This window comes from Dothidotthia symphoricarpi, assembly GCF_010015815.1.
Source record: "Dothidotthia symphoricarpi CBS 119687 unplaced genomic scaffold P153scaffold_2, whole genome shotgun sequence".
NCBI lineage: Eukaryota > Fungi > Ascomycota > Dothideomycetes > Pleosporales > Dothidotthiaceae > Dothidotthia > Dothidotthia symphoricarpi.
In genome coordinates this window covers 572,144-595,221 of record NW_022985009.1, presented here as the reverse complement: position 1 = coordinate 595,221, position 23,078 = coordinate 572,144, and the positions used below count along the sequence as shown (strand labels likewise).

General features: G+C 49.2%; 9 protein-coding genes across 9 annotated transcripts; 5 read left to right on the top strand and 4 right to left on the bottom strand.

Moving 5' to 3' along the window:
* Window positions 1-112: 112 nt before the first annotated feature.
* P153DRAFT_372430 (MFS general substrate transporter) lies at window positions 113-2,095 on the bottom strand (the record flags this gene model as incomplete). The annotated part of the gene is made up of 4 exons (XM_033669393.1): window positions 113-1,131; window positions 1,215-1,336; window positions 1,449-1,842; window positions 1,978-2,095. 4 exons carry the CDS (start codon window positions 2,093-2,095, stop codon window positions 113-115), a joined length of 1,653 nt encoding a protein of 550 aa, XP_033528283.1.
* A 2,027-nt stretch (window positions 2,096-4,122) lies between these two features.
* Window positions 4,123-4,958, top strand: P153DRAFT_381065 (uncharacterized protein; the record flags this gene model as incomplete). Its single annotated transcript, XM_033670010.1, has 2 exons — window positions 4,123-4,153; window positions 4,207-4,958. 2 exons carry the CDS (start codon window positions 4,123-4,125, stop codon window positions 4,956-4,958), a joined length of 783 nt encoding a protein of 260 aa, XP_033528282.1.
* Window positions 4,959-6,393: 1,435 nt separating this feature from the next.
* On the top strand, window positions 6,394-8,673 carry P153DRAFT_409189 (uncharacterized protein). The gene is made up of 5 exons (XM_033672065.1): window positions 6,394-6,723; window positions 6,781-7,027; window positions 7,157-7,184; window positions 7,239-7,839; window positions 7,899-8,673. The coding sequence occupies exons 1-5, from the start codon at window positions 6,716-6,718 to the stop codon at window positions 8,251-8,253; spliced, it is 1,239 nt and encodes a 412-aa protein (XP_033528281.1). The 5' UTR covers window positions 6,394-6,715; the 3' UTR covers window positions 8,254-8,673.
* Window positions 8,674-9,181: 508 nt separating this feature from the next.
* Window positions 9,182-11,217, top strand: P153DRAFT_362933 (uncharacterized protein). Its single transcript, XM_033667255.1, has 2 exons — window positions 9,182-9,981; window positions 10,037-11,217. The coding sequence occupies exons 1-2, from the start codon at window positions 9,667-9,669 to the stop codon at window positions 11,033-11,035; spliced, it is 1,314 nt and encodes a 437-aa protein (XP_033528280.1). The 5' UTR covers window positions 9,182-9,666; the 3' UTR covers window positions 11,036-11,217.
* Window positions 11,218-11,226: 9 nt separating this feature from the next.
* P153DRAFT_100622 (uncharacterized protein) lies at window positions 11,227-12,286 on the bottom strand. Its single transcript, XM_033661853.1, has 2 exons — window positions 12,201-12,286; window positions 11,227-12,141 (listed from the first exon to the last, which is right to left on the bottom strand). The coding sequence occupies exon 2, from the start codon at window positions 12,005-12,007 to the stop codon at window positions 11,438-11,440; it is 570 nt and encodes a 189-aa protein (XP_033528279.1). The 5' UTR covers window positions 12,008-12,141; window positions 12,201-12,286; the 3' UTR covers window positions 11,227-11,437.
* A 1,232-nt stretch (window positions 12,287-13,518) lies between these two features.
* P153DRAFT_427786 (glycoside hydrolase family 35 protein) lies at window positions 13,519-16,872 on the top strand (the record flags this gene model as incomplete). The annotated part of the gene is made up of 6 exons (XM_033672684.1): window positions 13,519-13,650; window positions 13,709-13,785; window positions 13,898-14,200; window positions 14,248-14,650; window positions 14,700-15,480; window positions 15,548-16,872. 6 exons carry the CDS (start codon window positions 13,519-13,521, stop codon window positions 16,870-16,872), a joined length of 3,021 nt encoding a protein of 1,006 aa, XP_033528278.1.
* A 1,000-nt stretch (window positions 16,873-17,872) lies between these two features.
* P153DRAFT_280838 (polysaccharide lyase family 4 protein) lies at window positions 17,873-19,623 on the top strand (the record flags this gene model as incomplete). The annotated part of the gene is made up of 3 exons (XM_033663101.1): window positions 17,873-18,572; window positions 18,624-18,940; window positions 18,997-19,623. 3 exons carry the CDS (start codon window positions 17,873-17,875, stop codon window positions 19,621-19,623), a joined length of 1,644 nt encoding a protein of 547 aa, XP_033528277.1.
* Window positions 19,624-19,761: 138 nt separating this feature from the next.
* Window positions 19,762-20,854, bottom strand: P153DRAFT_362931 (uncharacterized protein). Its single transcript, XM_033667254.1, has one exon. The coding sequence runs from the start codon at window positions 20,568-20,570 to the stop codon at window positions 19,884-19,886; it is 687 nt and encodes a 228-aa protein (XP_033528276.1). The 5' UTR covers window positions 20,571-20,854; the 3' UTR covers window positions 19,762-19,883.
* A 599-nt stretch (window positions 20,855-21,453) lies between these two features.
* On the bottom strand, window positions 21,454-22,977 carry P153DRAFT_280556 (Cloroperoxidase; the record flags this gene model as incomplete). Its single annotated transcript, XM_033663081.1, has 6 exons — window positions 21,454-21,765; window positions 21,824-21,892; window positions 21,946-22,086; window positions 22,136-22,342; window positions 22,395-22,597; window positions 22,656-22,977. 6 exons carry the CDS (start codon window positions 22,975-22,977, stop codon window positions 21,454-21,456), a joined length of 1,254 nt encoding a protein of 417 aa, XP_033528275.1.
* Window positions 22,978-23,078: the final 101 nt, after the last annotated feature.

Below are 23,078 nucleotides of genomic sequence, written 5' to 3'. Positions count from 1 at the left end.
CAATATATCAAACTTACACAAAGGCAGCTTCAAAGGCTCGTCTGTCCAGCTTACTCCGTCCGGAACTTGATTCTCAGGAACCCTAATCCATGACACAGCTATCTCCGCCGGTCTAAGAAGCCCGCTGTAATTTGGTCCTCTTGATTCCGAAAGAAATAAGCAATCCCACTGCACCTACTACAGTGTATACAATCCAGGTTCCTCTCAATGCACCAACAAATCCCTCTCTCACAGCCACCCTTTGATGGGGAGGAAGTCCTGCAACGACTTGGGCTTGCGCGATTGCTTCACCCCCCGCCAATTGAACCGCAAGCTCGTGTGCCACACCATCGTTAACAAGGTCACCCTGATACGAAATCATGAGAAGCTGGAAGACAACTTGTCCAACCACAACACCGATAGCACCAGACATCATTCGCACAAACCCAAATGCCGCTGTACCGGTTGCGATATCGGCCTCTGAGACGCGGGTTTGCAGCGCAATGAGGGGGGTGCTAAAGTTCGGACCGAAACCAAGACCTAGGAGGACGAGGAAGCCTATGATCTTGGCGAGGTCAAACGATGAGTCCAACGATATAAGGAGGCCAACACCGAGGGTCATAAGGAGTAAACCTGCTTGTAAAACTTCGAGGAAACGACCAGTTCGCTCAATGATGTAGCCAGACGAGAAAGACACGAGAGCTAGAGGGATGGCCATGGCGAGCATGTATATACCGGATGTTGAAGGGCTCTTGTCGAGCACGATCTGGAAGTAAAGAGGTAGAAAGTAGGCGACCGAGTTGAATACCAGAGCGTCGCAAGCACAGACTCCTAGTGCGCTCAAATTGCTCACGTCCTTGAATATACGCAATGGCATGATCGGGCTACCGCGTCGTTTGCCTTCCCACCATTGGGTGAAAGGGAAGACGATGTATGCGAGAGAGCCGAGAACAAGAAGCGATATGACCAACGGAGTCTTGTAAGAAGTGGTTCCACCACACTGTAGACCGACAAGAAGGAAGATGGTTGCGGCGAGTATGGCCAGCGTACCCAGCCAGTCCATGGATGCGAGTCCAGTCAAAATTTGAGTCCGAGGGTTGTGCAGATGGAGAGTAGCATACAGAATCACTGTTGAGACGGAAACGATAAGAACTACCAACAGTCAGTGAACTTACACTATGGTAAAGAAGCATGAATGCTAAGTGATGAAAAGAACCAAAGCAGGAGCAACGTACGGTTGATGTAGAAGCACCATCGCCAATTCAGCTTCTCGGCGAAAATTCCACCCAGTACTGGACCTAAAGCAGATGCCACAGCCCATACGGCGCCTAGTATGCCCATGTAGAAAGATCGATCACTGTATCGATGTTAGTGAAGTTAAGAGATGTGTCCTCCAACTCTGTACTCCTATATCTATAATGGCTGGAGCCAAGGGCAGTGGTTAGCAAGAGCGAGTGTACCTCACTTACCGAATGCAAAACAAATCGCTGACACAAACATGCACCAATACCACAACGCCACCTCCACCTAGGCCTTGCACCGCTCGTCCTGCAACCAGCATTGTTGCGCTACGGCTAACAGCGCATATGACGCTGCCAACCAAGAAGATCGTATTCGCAACCAGGATCACAGGCTTTCGTCCAAACACGTCCGAAAGCTTACCCCAGAAGGGCACAGACGCCGCGTTGGCGAGAAGGTATGCGGAACCAGTCCAGGCGTAGAGCACGTCTGGTATATGGAAGGACCTAGAGATTGTAGGAAGCGCAGTTGGTAGTAAGACAGTGTCGAGGGCTACTAGAAAGATGGAGAGACTCAGCGCAATGAACGCCAACAGGGAGGGTGTTGAAGATCGAGAAATCTCAACTGGGCTTGCATTCTTGACAGAGGTGTCACTTGAAGCTTCTGAGATTTCTAAGTGTAATCGTGGGTTGGATGTTGTGATATTTGTGCCCGATGGCAGGGTGGGCGCATGCAATCTCGGGTCTTCGTTTGCCGCACGTGGTTGCTCATGGTGTTCTTGGAATTCAAACTCTTCAAAGTGGTTAGGACTGGTGATCAAGAACTCGAAGGTTTGGAACTGACGACTCTGCTGCTTGGTTGAAGGAAAGTCGGCCATGATGTGTGTCGGCAATGGAGAACTATCGAGCGTCGAAATCCCGTATCAGGTATTGTTCTCGAGAGTGGATCACCTGTGAATGACCTTTTTTCGAGCGGTGAATCCGAGACGCCGAGGAAAACAAGGACGTTCTGGAGTGAAAGTGAGTTTGCCGCACTTTCGGATACCAGTGACGTGATCCCGCACAGGTTTGGAAACTACTTCTTCAATTCTGATGCACCGCTTAAACAATCTGCAAACGCTGTAATCTCTAGTGAAGATTAGAGTAAAGATGCCTCTTGTGGTGGTCGAGTTCCGGGTTTAGGTGCTGCGAGCGCGTATCGAACGTGTTCAAGCGTCTGTACCTATAGCTAAGTGAAAATATTGGGTGTAGATTACAAGTACAAAGTTGGGCGCCAAATTCGAGATTTGATGCATGCAATGAGCGATAATCTCGACGATACCGGCGCGAACTGGTAGCTCTAGAAATGAACCAGCTGCATCATTTCTTGAAGCCAGGATGGGGCCTTTTCGGTGCTGCTTGAGTTCGAAGCTAAGGCAACTTGCACCGCAGGAAGTGAGTCGCTGTTATACAACTACAGCTGAGCTATAAATGTTGTGATACCGTAAATGTTTATGCTGTGGAATCCATGCATTAAGGTCAGCCCACGGAACAGATTCCGTACACGGTTGCCACAACGTCGATGATGTTGTGGAATTCATAATTCTTTCATGACTTGCCCTTTGTTGTTCAACCCATGTGACATGTTCGTGGTTATTACCGAGCTTCGAGTCTTTAACAACACTTGACATTTTTGGAGGACATTCCCCAATGCTTCGGGATCAACATTTCTGCGTGTGTGCATAGAGAAGAGTATGCTAAAAGAGAATGACAATAGTACCCACAGTAACTTACATGGACTCGTGCTTGCGGTAGAATTCGAGTAAACGGTCAGCTAGAGAGTGATTTCCGAGTTTACATGCGTCACGTGCGGCTGCCATCCTCGTCATTCGTAGAGCTCCAACATTTCGTCATGCGAGATCCCACCCTACGCGACAGACTCCTTCAATCACGTTCCACGAAACACGAGCAACGGGATGCAGGGATTGCAATTACATGGGCAATGTCGTGGCTCACGCGGGATACGGAGCTAGGGACTACTCCCCTGCTGTAATATGCTGTGCAGTTGAGACCGTTGCAGCAGAATAAACAATGGGCTTGACTGCACGGTACATCTGAGACACAGAAATTGTTGGTAAATAGGGCGAAGGATGTCAAATTTGAAGCGTTATGATATGACGGTCAGCTTACCAGTTGCTGAAGATCCTTGTGGTAGATTCTTCTCGATAAGGGATTTTCAGAAATGTACATGCGAACACATCTGGAGCGTACGACAAGAAATGAGCGGCGATGATGCATGACCTGCTGAGGCCCAGGGTCTGTAATCCATGCTTCAGGTTACCGCAGACCATGCGATCGACGACCCTCTTATGTTGCAGGGTCAATGCAGTATCACATCGAGAATACGGACGAAGAACTCTGGAAGATTTTTCTCTTTCTTGGAAAAGCATCCAATACGCCTCAAGTATCGATTTCATCAAGTATATCGCACGCTCGAGGATACAGTCTATCGGTTCGGCATTTGTTGTAGGAGAGAGCCTTGTGAACACAAAACAGGCTCACGCTAGATTTGGAAACTTTTGTTCCAATCGAACGGAAAGGCGACGCGGCTTCCCTCATGTTATTTAGGACGAAGCTAGTTGTCCACAATGGTCGCTGGAATCCCTATCTTCTGTTGTTCTCAAGTGCTCCGTCCACCAGGTCAAAAAAACCAGACAGTTTTCCTTCTCTGTACTGCTGACACATGATGAAACTGTCCAGTTTTTTCTGACCAGGTGGTGCTCATATCAATTTTTGCACAGTGCTAACCGGATTGGGGCATGAGTACAAACGGTAGCGTTGAAAACCAATTCTCCTGCCCTTCACCTGAGTTCTGAGATCATCTTGAGTGTTCAGACTTATTCGTCGGACAACTCGGCTAAACAGCATGCCTTTCCACTTTCTGGAACTCAGTGCAGGTATAAAGCTCTATGTTCATGCCTTTCTCCCAAACGTCAATAACCTCGAGCAGAGTTGCGAAACCGTATCTATCACTTCGCTGCGATCTCCGACAGGCCTATTCTTGTCAGTTGTACCAGAAACAATGAAGCTACCAACGAGTCCGCTGGAGGAACCTTCGCCGGCCTCACACGTGTTTGTCACCAAATTCGCCACGAATACCGCCCTATTCAACGTCAGGAGGCCAGAATTGGAGTTGACTTGGAGGAGGTGAACACTTATTTGGAGACCTTCCACGACGATCCTAGAGATCTTACTTCTGAGCCTCAGCATCTCCTCATCACACTGAAACCCATGCTGGTGAGATTGGAAGATGTTGGAAGTGCCGGTATTGATCTACTCCCTCTTCTAAGGTTTCTTGGAGGTTGGTTACAAACAAGATGCAACTCCATGGTCAGGTCGTGGCATTCTCCCATTTGTTTGCCGCATGGAGTGAATTGGGATCACGTCGTTGAGGGTGCATGCGACGAGTGCGGGGACTTGAATCGGCTACTTGACAACGACAACTCCACCTGGCTCAGGCATATACAGGATGGAAGATTTGACAGGATCACTGTTCGACGACAGAGCCACTTCGGTCTATCTATCGTGATTGCCTGTAACCTGAACAAAATACCGGACGACATTTTCGAGATGCTTATGACAGGGCCAAAGTGGATAGCGTACAACGATTATCTAACTCGACTCGGGATCTACGAGCGATTTTCGGATATCTCAATGCGGCTTGAAGACGACGACTTCCCGCAGTGGTTTACCAATCATTGAGAGTGGCAGGCATGCTTGTAGAGACTTTGTGGCTCAGACGTATGACACTCTCTTCCACAGCTCAAGGGGAGGATATGTCCGAGACTGGATGCAGTATCGACGCACACGGGGTGGAGAAGTCCGGAGAGAACGTTTATGTGCTGTCCGTGAAAGACTGGATATTTTAAAGTCTCAGCGCAAACGCCAGGTAGATTCAACAGCACCTAGGGCTGCAAATGTTAGACTGGTTTTCATCCGAAGAGGTGTTGCCTGATCCACAATGTAGCAACCACACATTTCAGATAGAACCGAGCCCTAAAAGTTCGAGCGCCTGTTCTTCCCACCCTACACAGTGACTCCTCAAGTGTGTGATCCTGAATTCGACACTCTCATTTTGGTCTTTCAGCAACATGATGCCTCAAACCAGCTTTCTCGGCGTCGTTCTTCCTGTGTGGAGCAAGGAGATCGCGGAGACATATCTCTACTTGTTGGTGTTAAAGCTTAAGAAGCTCGTCTCTGATACGTATCGGTTGTGCCACCAAATTCACTTGTATTCCGCGTGGCAAAGACTACGTAAAAGTAGCTGAATAACCCAACTATCATTTTCGATGTATTCTCTGACGTGAAGAATTGCTCTGCATATAGTGCTGGATTTAGATCTCAAGATTTCTTTGCACCATCCCGAGGCGGACCGCGAGTGTATAAGAGTTCGTGTTGAAGAGTATGCGATGCATTCTTTAGGATCATTCATAACATATCTGTAGGAACATTTCTGTGTAGATCTCCATATCGAAGCTGGTCAACGGCATCTGTTGATGTGATATGTGTGGGCACTAGAGTTGGCACAATATAGTGGGTTGTGTAAGATGGGGGCATTGATTTGATATCCTACCATCGATATATAGACTTTTCGTACTATGAGTATCGGAACGCGCTTTTGTAGTTGCCGTTGCAAGTTAAGCACTGTATATACACTTCATAAAGAACTGCGAAGTCTTCCCTCGGAAGACGTAGGAACTGTCTAGTGATCGGCAGACTCTGAAGCAAGACATCCAGTCGGACTGTGAGTTGATCAGGCTCTACAATACGATCATGCATCTATCCGCCTTGCAGAGCGAGATCACGGATAGCTGCGTATCTATTTGCTTGGCTCCTTCTACTGTCACGATACCTGTTCCACGTGCTCACCGCTCATACACAGCAGGTCAATCAGCGGTGTCGGGTCGGAGTTGTGCAGGTAAGTACATGCCCAACAAGTCGGTATGTGTTGCTACTCTCGAGACAATCTTCTCATTTAGAGGGCGCATTGCCTTCGCAGGCTACCAGAGCGTGGTGTTGTACACGCTGCATACTTGCTCCGTTTATATAGCTTCGGGATTATCTCCTGCGAGTCCCCACCAGTGCACAAGACGATGCTCAAGCAACACCACAAACCTGCAACGCTCTCAGTCTCAATACCAGCTTTGTATCGTCTTCCGCAACAGCGGCACGTCTCTGACTGCGCCACTGCAACTCTAGCTCTTTCTCTCCGCGATATCGGCAGCTTTTCATAACTCCCACTACACTACACTGTCGCAGTGACCTCGGATTTCAGCCCTCAAGCCCCGGTAGCATTGCGGGGCTCCACACTGATCATAGTCAGTGTATCACCTTCACCATGAGTTCTGCCAGCCTCACCATTTATAAAGCGGCCCCACCCTCTATCTCTTGCTCTCTCATTTCCTCAAGCCTCTCAGTTTAGCTATTTTTATCGGGAAGCTCTCTAATATCCGCCAGCGATGATGACGTGAGTTTCAACTTCATTTCTACTGTGACACGCAACTGGCGCTAACTGCACGAACAGCGACAACCGACCCTCAACACCTCCTCCTTTCGAAGGCTCGGGTTATCCTTCACTCGTACCTCCTACACCTCGCACGCCAGGACCATCATGGCTCATCAACGACGGCAATCTAATCACAGGCTCACAACATGCTCTGGTACCTCCTTCTCCAGGCGGCGTGCTAGGCGCTGGATTCGGCGATCTGGCATCCCCCAAGGCTTCTAATGGGGAACTCCCACCTTCAAAGACCAAAAGCAAGAATCGCAGTGTGACGGGTCCACGTGCTGGATCTGGCATCACCAAGAACGTCAAGGACAAGGGCAAGAGTGACGGTGCGAAGCTTCTCGATGCTGCTGTTAGTGAGAAGACGAAGTTGAGTGGCAAGGTGCTTGAGAAGCCGTTTCGCTTCATGGAGCTGCCTGGCGGTACAAACGTCTCCTAGTTCTGCTCGTCTTGATGGCAATACTGACATAAAACAGAAATTCGGAACATAATCTATCATCATACCTACTCGAATCCGAAGCAAGCTCTTCTTGTGCATCGACCACGTCTCGCCTCTCTACGCTCCAGCACCCGTATGGATCGTACGCGCCCTCTTGAATCAGATATCGCGGGCCAAGCGCATGACTACGAGCTCTCGACCAGGAACACCAAGATCACCAAGAGCAAGACGCCTAGCAAAAGCAAGCTTTTACCTCGCGAATCGAACCGCCCCTTTCATGTCCTCACGCAGATCAGCCGCCAAATTCGCGCCGAGTACCGCCCTATCTACCTTCAGAAGCAGGAGATTGGCATGGATCTCACTGAGATTGTCGCGTATCTACAAACGTTCTACTCGGATGCTCCGAACTTGGTCGCTGCACTCGGCACGACTGGTGACAGGAAGTTGGACATGCCGTTTACAGGCAATTTGACTATCGCTGTTGGTGACAACGCCAAAGGCCTGGAGCTAGACAATCTGGGTGTCGATGTCTGGCCGTTGCTAGACATCTGGGCGAATAGTTGGAAGATTGAGGCTGGATTTGGACGTTACATGAAGGCGGGGTACCTGCCTGAGCGTGACGGCGAAGCCAAAGATCTGTAAGTGTTTTTACTTGTTCGTTGCTACATGCGTTAGATTAGTTTACTAAACTCAACAGGTACCGCCTTTTCGGCCGTCGTGTTCTTCGTAACCGTTCATGCTCCATCATGAACAACCTTTGGCGCACTATTCTTCGCACACGCTCGTTGGCTTCAGTTCGCCTTCTTCGCAAGCCTGCTACTCCAGTCACTCCAACATTCACTCCGGCTCCGACTCCTCCAGTCCCCATCATTGGTCTCCGCCCCATGATTCGCGAGCCCCGGCCTTACATCCATATCCTCTTCCGCAAGGAGTGCGCAGAATCCTGGATGACAGCTCTGGAGTCCAAGGCTCCTACCATGTGGCTGTCTGACCGTGGGTTTGGTGGTATGGAGCACTTCGATGTCAAAGTTGGTGTGCTTGTAGACGAGTAAGTCTGCAAGGGAGTGGACCAGAGTTTATGACTATAGATTGGAACAGCACTGGCGGTACATCCACCACCTTCGACCTCGACGATTTGGCAATGAATCGCGATCTGAAGATTTAGCTGACGACATTCTTTGGCAACTTGAATATGGGACTTGCCACGACCTTGTAAACGATTGACGACTTGGATCTCGTAGTATCTGTGCTTGCTCGACGGTTGATATACATACTCCACTTGGATGTTGATCGATCGATAGTGGCTGGGTTGGCGCTTGGTACATTGAGTTGAACTCTGAGGTCGCCATTTGGGATCGACACTTTTGTCTTGGGAGAGACTTCATACCATAAATTTCCCATGATCAGCCACCATTTAGGTGTATTCATTTAGCGGTATTCCACAATTGGCAGTAGATGACTTTAGTCTTTCCGTAGGCAGCGTTTAATATCAATGATGCCTCGCTATATCTATTGGCATGAACATTATCGTGAATATAAACAACTTTTGTGCGACGTATCCGTTTTTATTAATCGACTTTATGGGGATTTTCGATGAAGAGAGAAGGGTATTTGTCGCCACAGCGTGACATCGGAACAACACGCGCATAAACGCTTAACACAGCGACAAAACAGGAACTCAATCGACAGTCATATGAGAAAGTGATCACAAACATAAAATGTAGTTGAAGGAGAGTGGGTCTGGACGCATAACCAATCTGCTCTGCCTAAAGATAGGGTCGATGAACTGTCTTTTGTTTTGATATGTCGATAGGTTTTGGAGATGCTGAAGACTCAACAACTCTCGCAATTGTCTAACCCCATCGTTCAAATGGTTATTACACCAAGCGCGAGGACAACACGTTCGCACGTGTTATGACGTCATACATCTCCGCGGTTCCAGCACATCCACACCCAACAAATAACACTTTCTCTAATGCAAAGCTAGAGCATGCCCAATCCAACTCGACAACAAATTACGAGAGTTCGCCACCTTTAACCATAACACGCCAATTCGCAATCCCTGCAAACGCCCCTGAGCCCCGCGCCGTTTGACATGCACGATCGCGTGTCCGCGCGACTGGCAAAAAGCTAACGCAACGTCTTCTGCACGACCATGCAACGACCCACATGCTTGGACATGGCAAGAAAACAACCTCGAGTATGGCGGCGCCACGTCTCGCCTCGATGGTAATGGGCGCCTGGTGGAGTTGACGATCCTGGCGGTGTCTGAGGTCATCGACCAGGATGTTGACCAGTTGTCGACGCGCACATTGCTCCCCGGGATATGATGGCGCAGTGCAGACACCCTCCTTCGTCTGTTCTCTAACACCCTCTAGTACACTTGCTTTTTGCTCCTCCAGTGTGTTGTCTTTCTAGTTCTGTTTGTTCCGCTGTCACTCCACTGCCAACACACAAAAGCATAAATGTCTCGTCCCCAGTCCCTGCCCGATTTCTCCGATCTGATGGACCCGTCAATGCCGCTCTTTGAACCCAATCGTCAACCGCGACGTCAGACATCGCCAGAACGCGCAACGTTGATGGGCAGGGCCGCAGGCAGGAGAAAGCAACCTAGCATGTCGCTCGCAGCAGGCTTGATCATGAACAGCGAAGGACCAAACGGACCGCTCAAGTCGCCGCGGAAGAAGACAACGGAGAATGGGTCGCCGAAGATGGAGAGGAGTGTCAAGGAAGAGGAGACTGAGGGCGGAGGCACTTTGTTCTATGCATATGCGCTCAAGGTATGTCTTTGTATACTCAACGACGACTTGAGATGGAGCTAATGTGACATAACAGAGCGACTACGCTAACTCTCCGCCCTCCATACTGACCTTCGCCTCGGCTGCCATCTGCACAAAATGGTGGAACCTTGTGCAACGCGAGTACTCCTCCGCTTCACGACCCAGCCCACAGCTTTTTGTGCTGAAGAGTGAAGATCTATCCAACATTGACGACGATTCGAAGTTTGCCAATCTACGAAACTTGTGGTTCTGTACCGCGCAGGACAATACAGATGGACCAACATCTATAATTCCCCTCCAGTCTATAGATGGGACCCCCGTCGGGTCAGCTTTCGCATCACAAGTCAGCGCTGAAAAGTCTGCTGCTTCAAATGACGCCATCGACGCGTTGACAGCTAAACTTGACAAGCTTGCCACTATCGTAGTGGACAACGCAGAACATATCAACGCCCTCTCCGTCGCGCAATCCGCGGGTCTCCAACGTATGCAACAATTCAACGAATCGACCTCCACGCAGATCAAATCTTTGGCCGACACACAGGCCAAGCTCCAGCAACTCGTCGATAAGAATGCCTCACACTATATCGCGTTGAGCAACTCCACGTTCCGTAATCAAGATCAGATCAAAGATACGTTTACCTCTGCCACCACTCAGATCAAGAACCTGGTCGGGAACCAATCACAGATGGTCAAGACTTGCGGAGAGATGATGCGCAGTATCGAGTCGTTGAGCACATCCGTCACACATCTTGACACCTCCGTCCAGCGCAATCAATCCTGCGAATTTATTTCAGAGGACATGTTCAGCGCCATGGCGAAGCGCATCGCGCCTCCGCCGAGGAAGCTCAACAAAAGAATCAAGGGCGTGTGGTACGAATACGATCCTGAATTTACGACTGTGAGAAGGGAGATAGAGACACCAGCTGTGCCGAGCACGCCGAAGACCCCGAAGAAGTTGAACGCCTCACTTACGGATACGCCGGCGAAGAGGCCTGGCACGCCGAGGAAATTGACGGGCGCTGATACACCGGTCAAGACGCCGAAGAAGGCGTAAGGTGGGCATAAGAGGTTGCTCATGGGTGATAGGAGCGGAAGTTGGCGCCGTGCGCATCGACAGCTAAATTGAGTCAATGTATAGGAACATGTATGATAACGAGATAATGGCTATGGGGATTGGGAGTTCAATGGAGTTTGATAGCGACCATTTGGTAGATCATATCACGTCTAGATTTTTTGGTAGTTCTACTTCGCTGCGATTCCGTTCTGTGGCAGAGTTTTAGACCTCACCGACATGCGACTCTGAGTTCGAATATGGAGGTTCCATCTACGAACCATGGCGTCCTATGTGCATATCCCGCTGTTTTCGGCGTCGTTCTCGGCAGTATGAAAAGCTAACTAAGAATAGGTTCAGCTTGGAACAACTGATGCGCCTCAAACTCTTCATTTTTCATAAACTTCATGTTGGAACCGCGATGAGAAGGAGGGTTTCTGGGGAGACAGATGTTCTGTGCTCCTCATGATTCAACAAGAATGTCGCAAACTCGTTTTGCAAGCGAGATAAGTCCTCCTGCAACATTTCAACCTTGATCAGAGGAAAGTCGTATATAAGTCTGCCACTCCAGTCGATGGTAACGGTTTTGACACTACCGTTTACCAAACAATCTCGTGTATCCGCTTTACAAAATTCCATGAATGCCTTCATCGCGTAACAGGTTTGTGACCCAATCCAGTCGTACCCGATTTTGCAAGGATTAAGTTTGAACTCCGGATTCCTACAGATCATTTGAAGAGCCGATGTGAAGTCGAATTCCCAAAAGCTTTGGACATCTGAAGCGTGTGATTCTTCGTCCAAGTAAAAATCGATGTATCCAGGGCATCCCTGAAGCTTTTCTTGCTCGTCGTAGAAAGTCTCAATGTATTCGCTCAGCTCAGTCGCGCAGATCTTCACCGTTTCACGTCGCCAGCGTCCCATGAACATGGGTTTGAACTCGCTACGGATCTGACGACAGACCTGCATCAGAGCCATGTTATATCTCAGTCTCCCTGGCTCGGTTTCGCAGCACTCCCAGAGGAGACTGATGGGCGCATTGCGTGTAAGTATCGTACATTATGACCATGAATTCGCGTGCACCGCGAACTCGTAGATGCGGTTACGTAGCTCTGTTTGTTCGTCAGGGTTGATACGGTCATTTTTGTGTCGGCTCGATCGTGCGAATTACCTGCAGGAAGCTCGAGGAAACGGGAAGGCCCTGGCTTGGGGCTGTTCGTGTTTGCCATGGCAGTACAAAAGTGTTCAGATCGATTTGCCTAATACGCAATGACATCAGTGTCTTTCGCTTAATATCAAAGAGTTACGCTTGCGCTATATTGAGGATACGTTTCGTGATGAATGTCTTGGTGCGTTACAGCAGCCAGTAGCGTAGTATGCTTGGTGATATGGTGATATGCTCAAGATGCACGCCAAGCCGCATCCGGAATAGGTTGCATTACTGTTTCCAACAAGAGCTTATATCCTCACAAGAACATTTAGAATATACTTGTTGGTATGGAACAGACACAAAAGAGACGCAAGTGATAGCTCCGAATCGAAAATGTAGAAGTGAAGACAATCATTGCGGAACAATAGAGATATTGAGCTACTAGTATCCGAAGTGGATGATCTAGGGACTTGATCCCAAACAAGAAGCTCATGAGTTTAGAGGTGGGAGGTTGAGTAGATATGCGGTTGCAACTGCCTGACCATATTCGACTCTATTGATTGATTCCGGGGCGTCGCTGGAGTAATGACGGATTCTGAGGCGAACGACCGTCAGTCAGAAAGGGTAAAAAGAGACTTGGGTTGAGAATTCGACTGCAGAGTACTGCGGAAGGTGAGTCTCTTCATGTTTGCAATGTTAATGAACCTCGTGCGCCTTCTATCAGAGTTGGGACGGATTTTGCTCGATCACACGACAGAATGCGAGGGGTTCGATGCAGATTAGCTTCGCGAAGAAGGATAGCGATGACGTCACATTAATCAGATGAGTATGCATTCAGGAACAATGCAGGTACGTCGACCGAGATCATAACACTCAAAATATAGCGGATACCTTTCCCGAACTGCAACGGGATTAATATACGCCCAAGCTCACGCAAGAACGGACAAGCTCATACCCCGGCGCCACCCCGCAGATCGACAACGCTGCATGCCGTATACCGCAACGGTTGAGGAGTCGCGTTGACGTGACATATCCGAGGTCTTCCCAGACACCGATATTGGTGGAACAGTCCGCGTTGATCTAGCAATGCTAGGGTAACAGCGACTAGTAAGGGTTACTGCAATATAGCACATCTCGGAAGCACGGAAGAGAAGATGGGGAACGAATTGGAGTTCGGAGGACATTGGCGCGAGGACGGTAAACGTGCTGTCATATGTAGACACGATCGGGGTCGGCTAAGTCTCCAGCAGTGGTGAGAAACCTGAGCTTGGGTATACAAAGGCCTCGCACACCCGGGTCTCTTTGATAATCCATCTGACTTTTGCTACTTTTTGTCAGGATGAAAACGTCTCTCAAGCTTGGAGGCGCAATTGCACTTTCATTGTTTGCTGTTGAGTCTGCTGCTAGGGCAGTGGGATTTGCACCTAATCAATGGATTACCCCATACAAAAGAGAAGCATTGCAGGACATCGTGAGTGAGGAATAGTTGAGATGGCGTTACCTCCGATCGCTACTGATATCATATGCAGGTTACATGGGACGCAGATTCGATATTTGTGCATGGGCAGAGAATATTTCTATACTCTGGAGAAGTGCATCCATATCGGTATGTTCGAGCTTTTTGTTCGCCGTAATCTATCTGCAGGCAACGAACAAGAGGACTGCCGACAAAGCATAACCCAAACCATAAAGAAATTGAGCTTGCTAACTCCCGCCAGACTTCCAGTACCCGATCTATATCTCGACATCTTCCAAAAGATCAAAGCTCTTGGCTACAATGGCGTCTCCTTTTACGTTGACTGGGCATTGCTCGAGGGTAAACCTGGGGTATACCGCGAGGAGGGCGTATTCGACCTCCAACCCTTCTTCGATGCCGCCTCTGAAGCTGGTATCTACTTGATTGCTAGACCTGGACCATATATCAATGCTGAGGTATCCGGCGGCGGATTTCCCGGATGGATTCAACGAATCAATGGCACCCTAAGGACGAGATCACCAGACTTCCTCAAAGCGACAAACAAGTGCGTGTGAAAACGTTGTAACCACATTTGACACTGACGTAAATTAGCTACATGAAGAACGTCGGAGCAAAGATAGCTGCAGCCCAGATCACGAACGGCGGACCGATCATTCTGGTGCAGCCCGAGAACGAATATACGCAAGCGACATCAGCGATCACACCCTTCCCAGATCCGGTCTACATGGATTATGTCATAGATCAGTTGCGTGACGTGGGTATCGTTGTGCCTCTTATCAGCAACGACGCTTCGGCTAAAGGAAACAACGCGCCCGGTCAGCCTGCAGCTGTTGACATTTACGGCCATGATGGATACCCACTAGGCTTCGATTGCTCGAACCCAAATATATGGCCGGATGGGAATCTCCCAACGAATTGGCGACAATTGCATGAACAGCAAAGCCCTAATACTCCCTACTCTATCGTTGAGTTTCAAGCTGGCAGCTTCGATCCTGTAAGACACCTTCTCGCGTCAAGACGACTATATGACTCACATACACTAGTGGGGGGGACCAGGCTTTGACCAGTGCAGTGTCCTCGTCAATGCTGAGTTCGAGCGAGTGTTCTATAAGAACCTCTATAGCTTTGGAGTCACGATTTTGAATATGTACATGACGTTTGGCGGCACTAACTGGGGCAACCTGGGACATCCGGGCGGTTACACATCATACGACTACGCAGCGGTCATCCGTGAGGATCGACGCGTCGATCGGGAAAAGTATTCTGAACAGAAGCTGCAAGCCAATTTCTTCAAAGTTAGCCCAGAGTATTTGACTGCTACCAGAGGAAATGCTTCAACTACTGCTTGGACCACAAGCACCGCTTTGACAGTTACTCCGGCCTTTGGCGATAACACCAAGTTCTACTTTGTTCGACATGCCAGATACAACTCTCTCGACTCGACAAGCTACAAGATCAACATCGCTACGTCTGCATTTGGGAATATCACAATCCCACAAGTCAACGGTACCTCCCTCATGCTCAACGGACGCGACTCCAAGATTCACGTCAGTGACTACGATGTTGGGGGCGCCACGCTCGTCTACTCGACTGCTGAGATCCTCACCTGGCACAAGTATGATGACAAGACTGTCCTAATTGTATACGGCGGACCTGGAGAGACCCATGAGCTAGCTCTTGCAATGGGTGGACTGCAAATTCTTGAGGGCAGTGTCCAGAGTATTACCACAGGAAATGCCACGGTCTTGAACTTCAAAGCAGATGGCGAAAGGAAGGTCGCTAGATTCGGCTTGAAGAGCAACTTCGTATACGTCTATATGGTTGGTGAGTGCTCGAGCAGATGCATGTTACACTCCTCAACTCCTCGAAGGTGCTGATAAATGTCATCCAGACCGAAACGAGGCCTACAACTACTGGATTATCGATCAGGCTCCTCACGACGCGTCAGGCGCTGTGATCTTGAAGGCAGGTTATTTGACGCGGACCGCCAATATTACTGGCGATACTCTGGCTATCACGGGAGACTTGAATGCTACAACACCTATCGAGGTGCTCGGCGCCCCATCTTCGGTCTCTAAGCTGACGTTCAACGGCGAGGAGGTCAAGGCTGATGTCTCAACAGAGGGTGTAGTGAGCGGCACAGTCGATTATCTCAAACCCGAACTTAACATTCCAGCCCTGAACGATCTCGAATGGAAGTACATTGACACGCTCCCTGAAATCCAGTCAGGTTACGACGACAGCCAATGGGTGAAAGCAGATTTGAAGACCACACACAACTCACTGCGTCCCCTAAATACCCCTATGTCGCTGTACAGCTCCGATTACGGATTCCATACAGGTACGCTGCTCTTCCGCGGAACCTTCACCGCCACAGGCAACGAGTCAAGTTTCTACGTCTTCACGCAAGGTGGATCCGCTTTCGGATCTACTGTATGGATTGGAGACCAGTTCCTAGGCTCGTGGCGTGGCTATGACGCTGCTACCAACGGTAATGGCACTTACACACTGCCTAACCTCATCGCTGGCAGGCAATACACCATCACAGTGGTGATCGACAACCAGGGACTTGATGAAAACTGGACGATTGGCACAGAGACGGCAAAGAATCCGCGCGGTATCTTGGACTACAAGCTCTCCGGTCACGCCCAATCCGATGTCTCCTGGAAACTCACTGGCAACCTCGGTGGCGAAGATTATCTCGATATATCGCGTGGTCCTCTCAATGAAGGTGGCTTATTCGCTGAACGTAACGGTCTTCACTTACCCGGTGCTCTTTCTAGTGATGGATGGACAGCCAGCAGTGGTCCCGTTGCAGACGGTATCCCAGCTCCTGGCATCGGGTTTTTCGCTACGGAGTTTGATCTCAACCTACCCACCGGCTACGACATTCCTCTCAGCTTTACTTTCTCCAACAGCACCAACGGTAGTATTGGTTCAAGCGTTCCGGCATACAGAGTGCAGCTTTACGTCAACGGGTGGCAGTATGGCAAGTATGTCAGCAATGTGGGCCCGCAGACGAATTTCCCTGTCCCGGAAGGTATCTTAGACTACCGCGGAACCAATTATCTGGCGATATCGCTGTGGGGGCTGGATATGGGCGCAACGAAGGTTGCCGGTTTGGAGCTCACGGTTGATGGAGAGGTTTGGGGTGGGGTCGGGGAGGTCAGTGTGGTGGAGGGTCAGACGTATGCGGAGAGGGAAGGGACTTATTGAGATGCGGAAAGAACGGCGCACTACGCCGAGCAGCTTGGTGGCTGAAGTCGCCCGATAGTAGTCTTGGCTGTCCTGAAAAAAATACCTTACTCGTATACGCGTATGAGCTGACTATCTTGGGCTAACCCAAAAACGATGAAACCGATGATCTGAGTGTGATCAAGAGTAACAAGCTCCTATCTGTGGCGAAACATCTGGTTTATAGATTGGTACTTTGGACATCCAAGCTCGGACGCTCTTCAGAACTCATATACATGATTTCTAATCCCGACTGTGAACGTATGATGAGCATGGCAAAGTTGAATCCTGAGCTATGTTCGAGTTTGGTCATATTGGCTTCGCACAAAACGTCTTTCTGTGTATCTCGTGTCTAGGCTGTGTTCGCATCCCTGAAACGCAGAACAAATCCCAATCTAGAACCTGTTATTTTGCGCACCCCTGCTTTGAAACACGCCAAGTCAGTGAACGAATCAGGACAGACCCGAGTACCGGTATTCATATTGCTCCGAAAACTGCGAGTCTCGAGACTTATCTGTACGCACCAAAGTCAAATTGTTTGATTGGAAGGCTGGGTTGTTGCGCCCGTGTTGCGCGCCTCCATCTCTACATTGCCTCTATGCAGACATAAACTGACTCTTATCAAACTATACTTGACTGACTCGAAGTTAGATAGAGAAATGCCACAAGATAGTTTAGAGCCTAGATCAAGATCCAATTCGTCGGAGAAGAGGCAGTTTTGGGAAGGTACACTTCAGTCTAGCACTATTGTGGCCGCATATTGTTAAACGAGCGCTCGAGATCTCGCCATCGTACCTTACAATGTTTCACAGTATAGCAAATATGAACCCTCTGTGAGGACTGGGGGTTTGAAGAGCGAGATGATGGATAAGAAGACGAGACTCTCCTGCTTTTGATCATCTCCCATCCAGTGCGATCGAATCTTCTATTGTCACTCTTTTGTCTCTCGTTCTAGTCGTTTCTGACACCACGTTCATTCATCATGAAGCTCCTTGTAGCTCTCTCCACACTCCTTATCTTGCCCGTGACTGTCTCTGCAGGTTGGGGATGGACCGATGACGGCAAAGACTATGTCATCGATACGAACGCGAACCTCATCGTTAAGGTCAGCAAAACTAACGGCGACATGACATCGATTCAGTATCGCGGCGTCGAGTACAACGGCCAGTCCGGCAGGAACTCGCACATTGAGTCTGGCCTTGGTGCTTCTACCGTCACTATCAAACAGTACACCAGCCCAGCGAACATCATCAAAGTCAACGTCAAGTTCGGCACGTTGAAACATGATCTAGTCTTCCGCTACTCCAATCCCAATGTTTACATCTTCATGAACAAGGTGGACACTAGCGTCACTGTCTCGCGGTACATCCTTCGCATTCCGGCCGGCGTATTCGGTAACAACGAGAACACGGATACAGACTGGATTCCCAATAATGCACCAGCGATTGAAGCAGGCGACATCAATGCCGTCAACAAGAAGAGCTGGTCTAAACACTACTCCGGACTCAAGTATGGTAGGATCATGGATCATGACTACGTCGGACTTACGAACAAGAATGTCGGGATGTACATGATTAGGTCTAACCACGAGAAGGCCTCTGGTGGACCGTTTTTCAGGAGCTTGGTCAGACGTGGTGGATCGGGCGGTGTTGATCTCTACGACATCTATCATTACAACATGGGTGAGTGAATGCGTTTGTCTGCCGGGAAGATTTTCGACTGACGTATCACAGGCCATACTGACGTTATGCGCTTCGGTCTCCAAGGTCCCAGCGTTTTGCATTTCACTGACGGTGGTGCCGCGCCGAATGCAAACTTGTTCGCCCGCAGAGCGGACTGGAGCTGGATGGACACTTTGGGTATCGAAGGCTGGGTTCCCACTAGCAAACGTGGCGCCGTTGTTGGTGTCGGTATTAACAACATGAAAGACGGTTACCAATACGTTGTGGGGCTGAAGAATGCTCAAGGTCAGTATTGGGCCACAGCAACTGGGGCTTGGAGGATCGAAAACGTGCTACCTGGAACGTATACTTTGAATGTGTACAAGGGTGTAAGTTCATGCTGCCTTTACATAAGTTTACGAAAGGCACTTACTGACTCAATCAGGAACTTGAAGTTCATACTAGCACCGTGACCATCACTGCTGGCGGCACTGTTACAAAGAATACCATCACCTGCGCTGATCCCGCTGACACTACCGCTATTTGGCGCATTGGTGAATGGGACGGCACACCCAAAGGCTTCTTGAATTTCCAAGACTCACCCATGAAGCCAACATACATGCACCCCTCTGATTCGCGTCTCGCTAGCTGGGACGCCGGCAACTACATCGTTGGCACGTCCAATGCGGGCAACTTTCCCGGTTACATCTGGAAGGAAATCAACGACGAGCATCTTGTGTACTTCCGCTTGACCGACGCACAGCTTGCTCAGTCCCTCAAGGTCCGAGTCGGTGTGACTGAGGGTCTTGCAGGAGGCCGGCCCAATATTGCCGTGAACACTTGGACAGCAACGCTGCAGTCGGACAAGGGACAGGGTGATACTCGCTCTTTGACAGTTGGGACGTACCGTGGAAATAACCACATCTACGAGTTCACCGTGCCGGCTAGTGCTTGGATCAAGAGTTCCAGAGAGTACCAGATCTTGAAGATCAGCATAGTTTCTGGCAAAACAGGAGCAGGATTTTTGAGCCCCGGTATCAGTGTCGATGCTATTGACATGATCATTGCTTAGACGAGGAGTGGTTTCGAACTTTTCATGAACTGTGCTACTTCGCGACTTCATTGTATATATTTCCAGCCCGGGGAATACTTTAATTGGCTTGCACCTTTTAGCAGAGTCACAATCTTAGTTGGTAAAGCAATGACAATACTAAGGTACAGAAGGTTCAGTTTTCTTGGAGATATGTACAATAAACTAAACAGATTGAGCATGTATTAATCAGTGTAGCAATGTTTCCTTATCACCAAGATACGAATAACATAGAACAAAAGTTACGCGACAAGATCAAATGGCACGTATTTTCGCAGAACAACCATCTCAAAACTCGTTAGACACCCCCAAACGCCCTTGCCATAAACTTTTCGTCTGATCTCTTGATAACCTCTTTTGCGCCAGTAGGGACCCGTCATACTTTCAACTGACATGACCCATAGCGTCAATACACCAGTCGACTCTTTCGTTTTGATTGCCTTCTCTGCAGGCGTCCAGTCCAATGGCTGTCGCCTCATTTGCTCGATCAGGTGGTTTTCTAGAGATGCCAACAATTGCAGTGCGAGCCCTTGACGCAAATATTTTACATCCCCATCGACGCAAACTGTTTTGATCTCCCAACCCTCTTCAACTCCTGCTCCTTCCTTCATCCACCCGCCTTTCCAAGAAACGGCGGCGGCGCATACAACAATTTTTCTGTTCCTTATCACTTCGCTTTCCTCATTCTTGTCACCAGAATCGCTGCTCTCAAATATGACCGCCATTACGCTCTCAGGACTGAGCATTTCGTGAAGGGATTCGATGTTCGCAAACCGGGTCGATGGGAGAATCCATTCTCCGGGATCAATGGCATGCGAGCGTGTGAAAGCCTTGTTCACTAGTTCCACAATCTGCTTGGCAAGGCTCGGATTGGACTGCAGCTCCGATGGCGTGAACAGTGTAGGTGTGGAAAGGCGTGACGTTGTCATTGTGAAGGAGGGGTAATCTCGGAGATAATAAGACCAATGGTAGTAAGGATGACGGAATGTATATAGACACTCCAGTGAGTCATATCATATGACCCGCAATCTGACACGTCGATTGGAAAGGCGTAGGGCGTGGTACATAAGCTGCAGGATTAGGGCGCGACATTGGCGAGGACCTACCGTTCATGAACTAGTCGGACAGTTTCCTTTCTTGAACTGATCGGCAGTTTCTCATCATGCTGCTTGGAGACCTTTTTGTCAAGTTTGATCAAGAATTGAACAAAGAGTCGTTCGATTTGATAAATGGCCAGTAGAAGGTCTTTGGAACGGCGGCAAAAGTGATCGTGCATAAACTTGGACGAAAACGACTTAGTGTAACGCTACATTGGCGTCAACACGAGATGACGACGACAACGATAGCATCACAACTTCATCTTAGATGATGCTCTCGGACGCCAGCAGCACCTCATATATGGTTCTCTAGGTTGTCTGTGGAGCTGTCGACGCCTGATAACTCCTTAGCAGCAGCAGCGAAGCCTATACCTGCCTTCCAGAGAGATGTGGACGTACAGAGTCTCAGAATAGCGTTGCATACCTCTACCACAATAGCAAGGCGAACCATCTGCAGCTTATACAACTTTTGGAATGTTCATGGAATTTTATGTCCTTAGCCAAATCGCTGGAAGTACATGGATTGTTGAGCTACCTGTCAAAGCAATTACACATTGGCTAACGGAACAAATCTTAGCAGTTTATCTTCATTCATGAGCACGACTTATGCATATCGCATACGCAGTTTCTCTCCAGCTTGCTCATTCTGTACACCTCATCCAGTCATCTCGTCATGATACTTGCTCTCAGTAACTCCTTACTCGATCTGTACCTTCTACGATGCACCAGGAAATTGGTTGAAGAGTGTGTCATCGAAAGTGGCCAGCTGTGGGCAACCGAGAGAAGAGCTAATGGGCCCGAGCTGTTGCGTTGCCCAGTTGAGAATCGAGCCGACAGTGCCCAACAGAGGGAGAGTTGCGGATGGGAGGCCTGCGAGACTGGCTTGGAGCAGGAAGCATGCGCCATTGTTACCTTGACCAAGAGTCGCAAGATTGAACGCACCGCCTGTGAGATCGCCAAGATCTACACCGGCAAACGAGTTGACGGTACCGGTGTTACCGCCGATGCGAATGCTGCCTGGATACATCTAAAAACCAGTCGTTAATAACCAAAACACTGTGAGAAAAACAATGCGAAAGACTTACAGCATTATTGACCAAAAGATCTTGAAGAACGTTGACAAGGTTGTATGCGTTGGCCGCTGGTCTCTTGTACTAAATCTGTGGGTCAATATCTGTGTAGAATTGAAAGCCTATGTGATGCGTACCCAGTTGTCAGGAATACGTTCCTGTCCTCGGTTATGGACGAAACTGCCAGGCGCATCTCCAGTGACTGCGAAGAACGATTTGAGGGTCTCACGCGTCAAGGTACCACCAGGCTTCTCTGCGCTGTGATTGGACATGAAGTTCTGGAAGAGTCAGTGGGATATCATGAGGATTCATATTCATACAACTCACAATGACAAAGTCGTGCGCAGCAGGCGCGACAAGGCCGGAGAATGGCCCAGAAAAGTAGTATGGGTTGTTGAGCACACTCCATCGAGTCACGTAGTCGGACTGCTTAGCAATGTCGTCCAGTGTGTACTCTTCGGCTAGTTGGTACAGATGCTCCCATGAACGCATTTGGAAGACACCAACGTTGCCACCATTGAGATAAGCGTCGCCCTGGATTCAATGTCAGCACTTGACCAACTCACGATGAGAGAGGCAAACTTACTCTAACGATCGACGCGTCGTTTTCATATTTGTTGTGCGTGCTGACAATACCGCCAGCAGGAAAGATCGGTACAGTTGGAGAGTACGCTCCACCAATGGACCATGTGCCACCAATAGGGTCACCACTCAATGCTGTAGCAATCACGGCGAGGACGGTCGCCAGATCGGGTGACATGTTGTACGCATCGCCGAGACCTTTCACGGCTAGTCAAAGAGTGTTAGTACATACCCGTCTGAAGTGATGATGGTTCAATTCACTCACTCTGCGCAGTCGATAGGATACCGCTATGAGGAATGAAACCATGGTTGGCAGCAGCATTGAGCCCAGGACATTGACCTCGAAGATCGCCTGACGTGGGCGCTACAAACTCGCGACCACTGCCTCTTGTAACGTTCACAAACTGTGCTCTAACATCAAATCCTACGGACGGATTTCCAGTGTTTGGGCGGCCGGATAGGAAGACGGGGTCGCGTGATGGAGGTTCTTCGCGCTTTTGGAGTTGTTCGTTCAACTCCATGGCCCATGGATAGGCTGCCACAAAGGGCAGGGCCGTGAGAAGCGCGGTCGTTTTGAAAAATACCATGTCTGTGAGAAACGGTCTTTGACTAGTGAGTATATGCTAACAGACGAAGACAACGAGGACTGATTGTGATAGACAGTGCCATGCTATATACCTTCGACTCG

What these genes read in the sequence shown, in the direction of transcription:
- P153DRAFT_409189 (XM_033672065.1), top strand. An exon ending in CTTCATGGAGCTGCCTGGCG is followed by an intron (nt 7,185 to 7,238) that starts GTACAAACGTCT and finishes GACATAAAACAG; the next exon opens with AAATTCGGAACATAATCTAT. An exon ending in GACGGCGAAGCCAAAGATCT is followed by an intron (nt 7,840 to 7,898) that starts GTAAGTGTTTTT and finishes TAAACTCAACAG; the next exon opens with GTACCGCCTTTTCGGCCGTC.
- P153DRAFT_362933 (XM_033667255.1), top strand. Translation starts at nt 9,667, where the DNA reads ATGTCTCGTCCCCAGTCCCTGCCCGATTTCTCCGATCTGATGGACCCG. An exon ending in TCTATGCATATGCGCTCAAG is followed by an intron (nt 9,982 to 10,036) that starts GTATGTCTTTGT and finishes GTGACATAACAG; the next exon opens with AGCGACTACGCTAACTCTCC.
- P153DRAFT_100622 (XM_033661853.1), bottom strand. Translation starts at nt 12,007, where the DNA reads ATGGCTCTGATGCAGGTCTGTCGTCAGATCCGTAGCGAGTTCAAACCC.
- P153DRAFT_362931 (XM_033667254.1), bottom strand. Translation starts at nt 20,570, where the DNA reads ATGACAACGTCACGCCTTTCCACACCTACACTGTTCACGCCATCGGAG.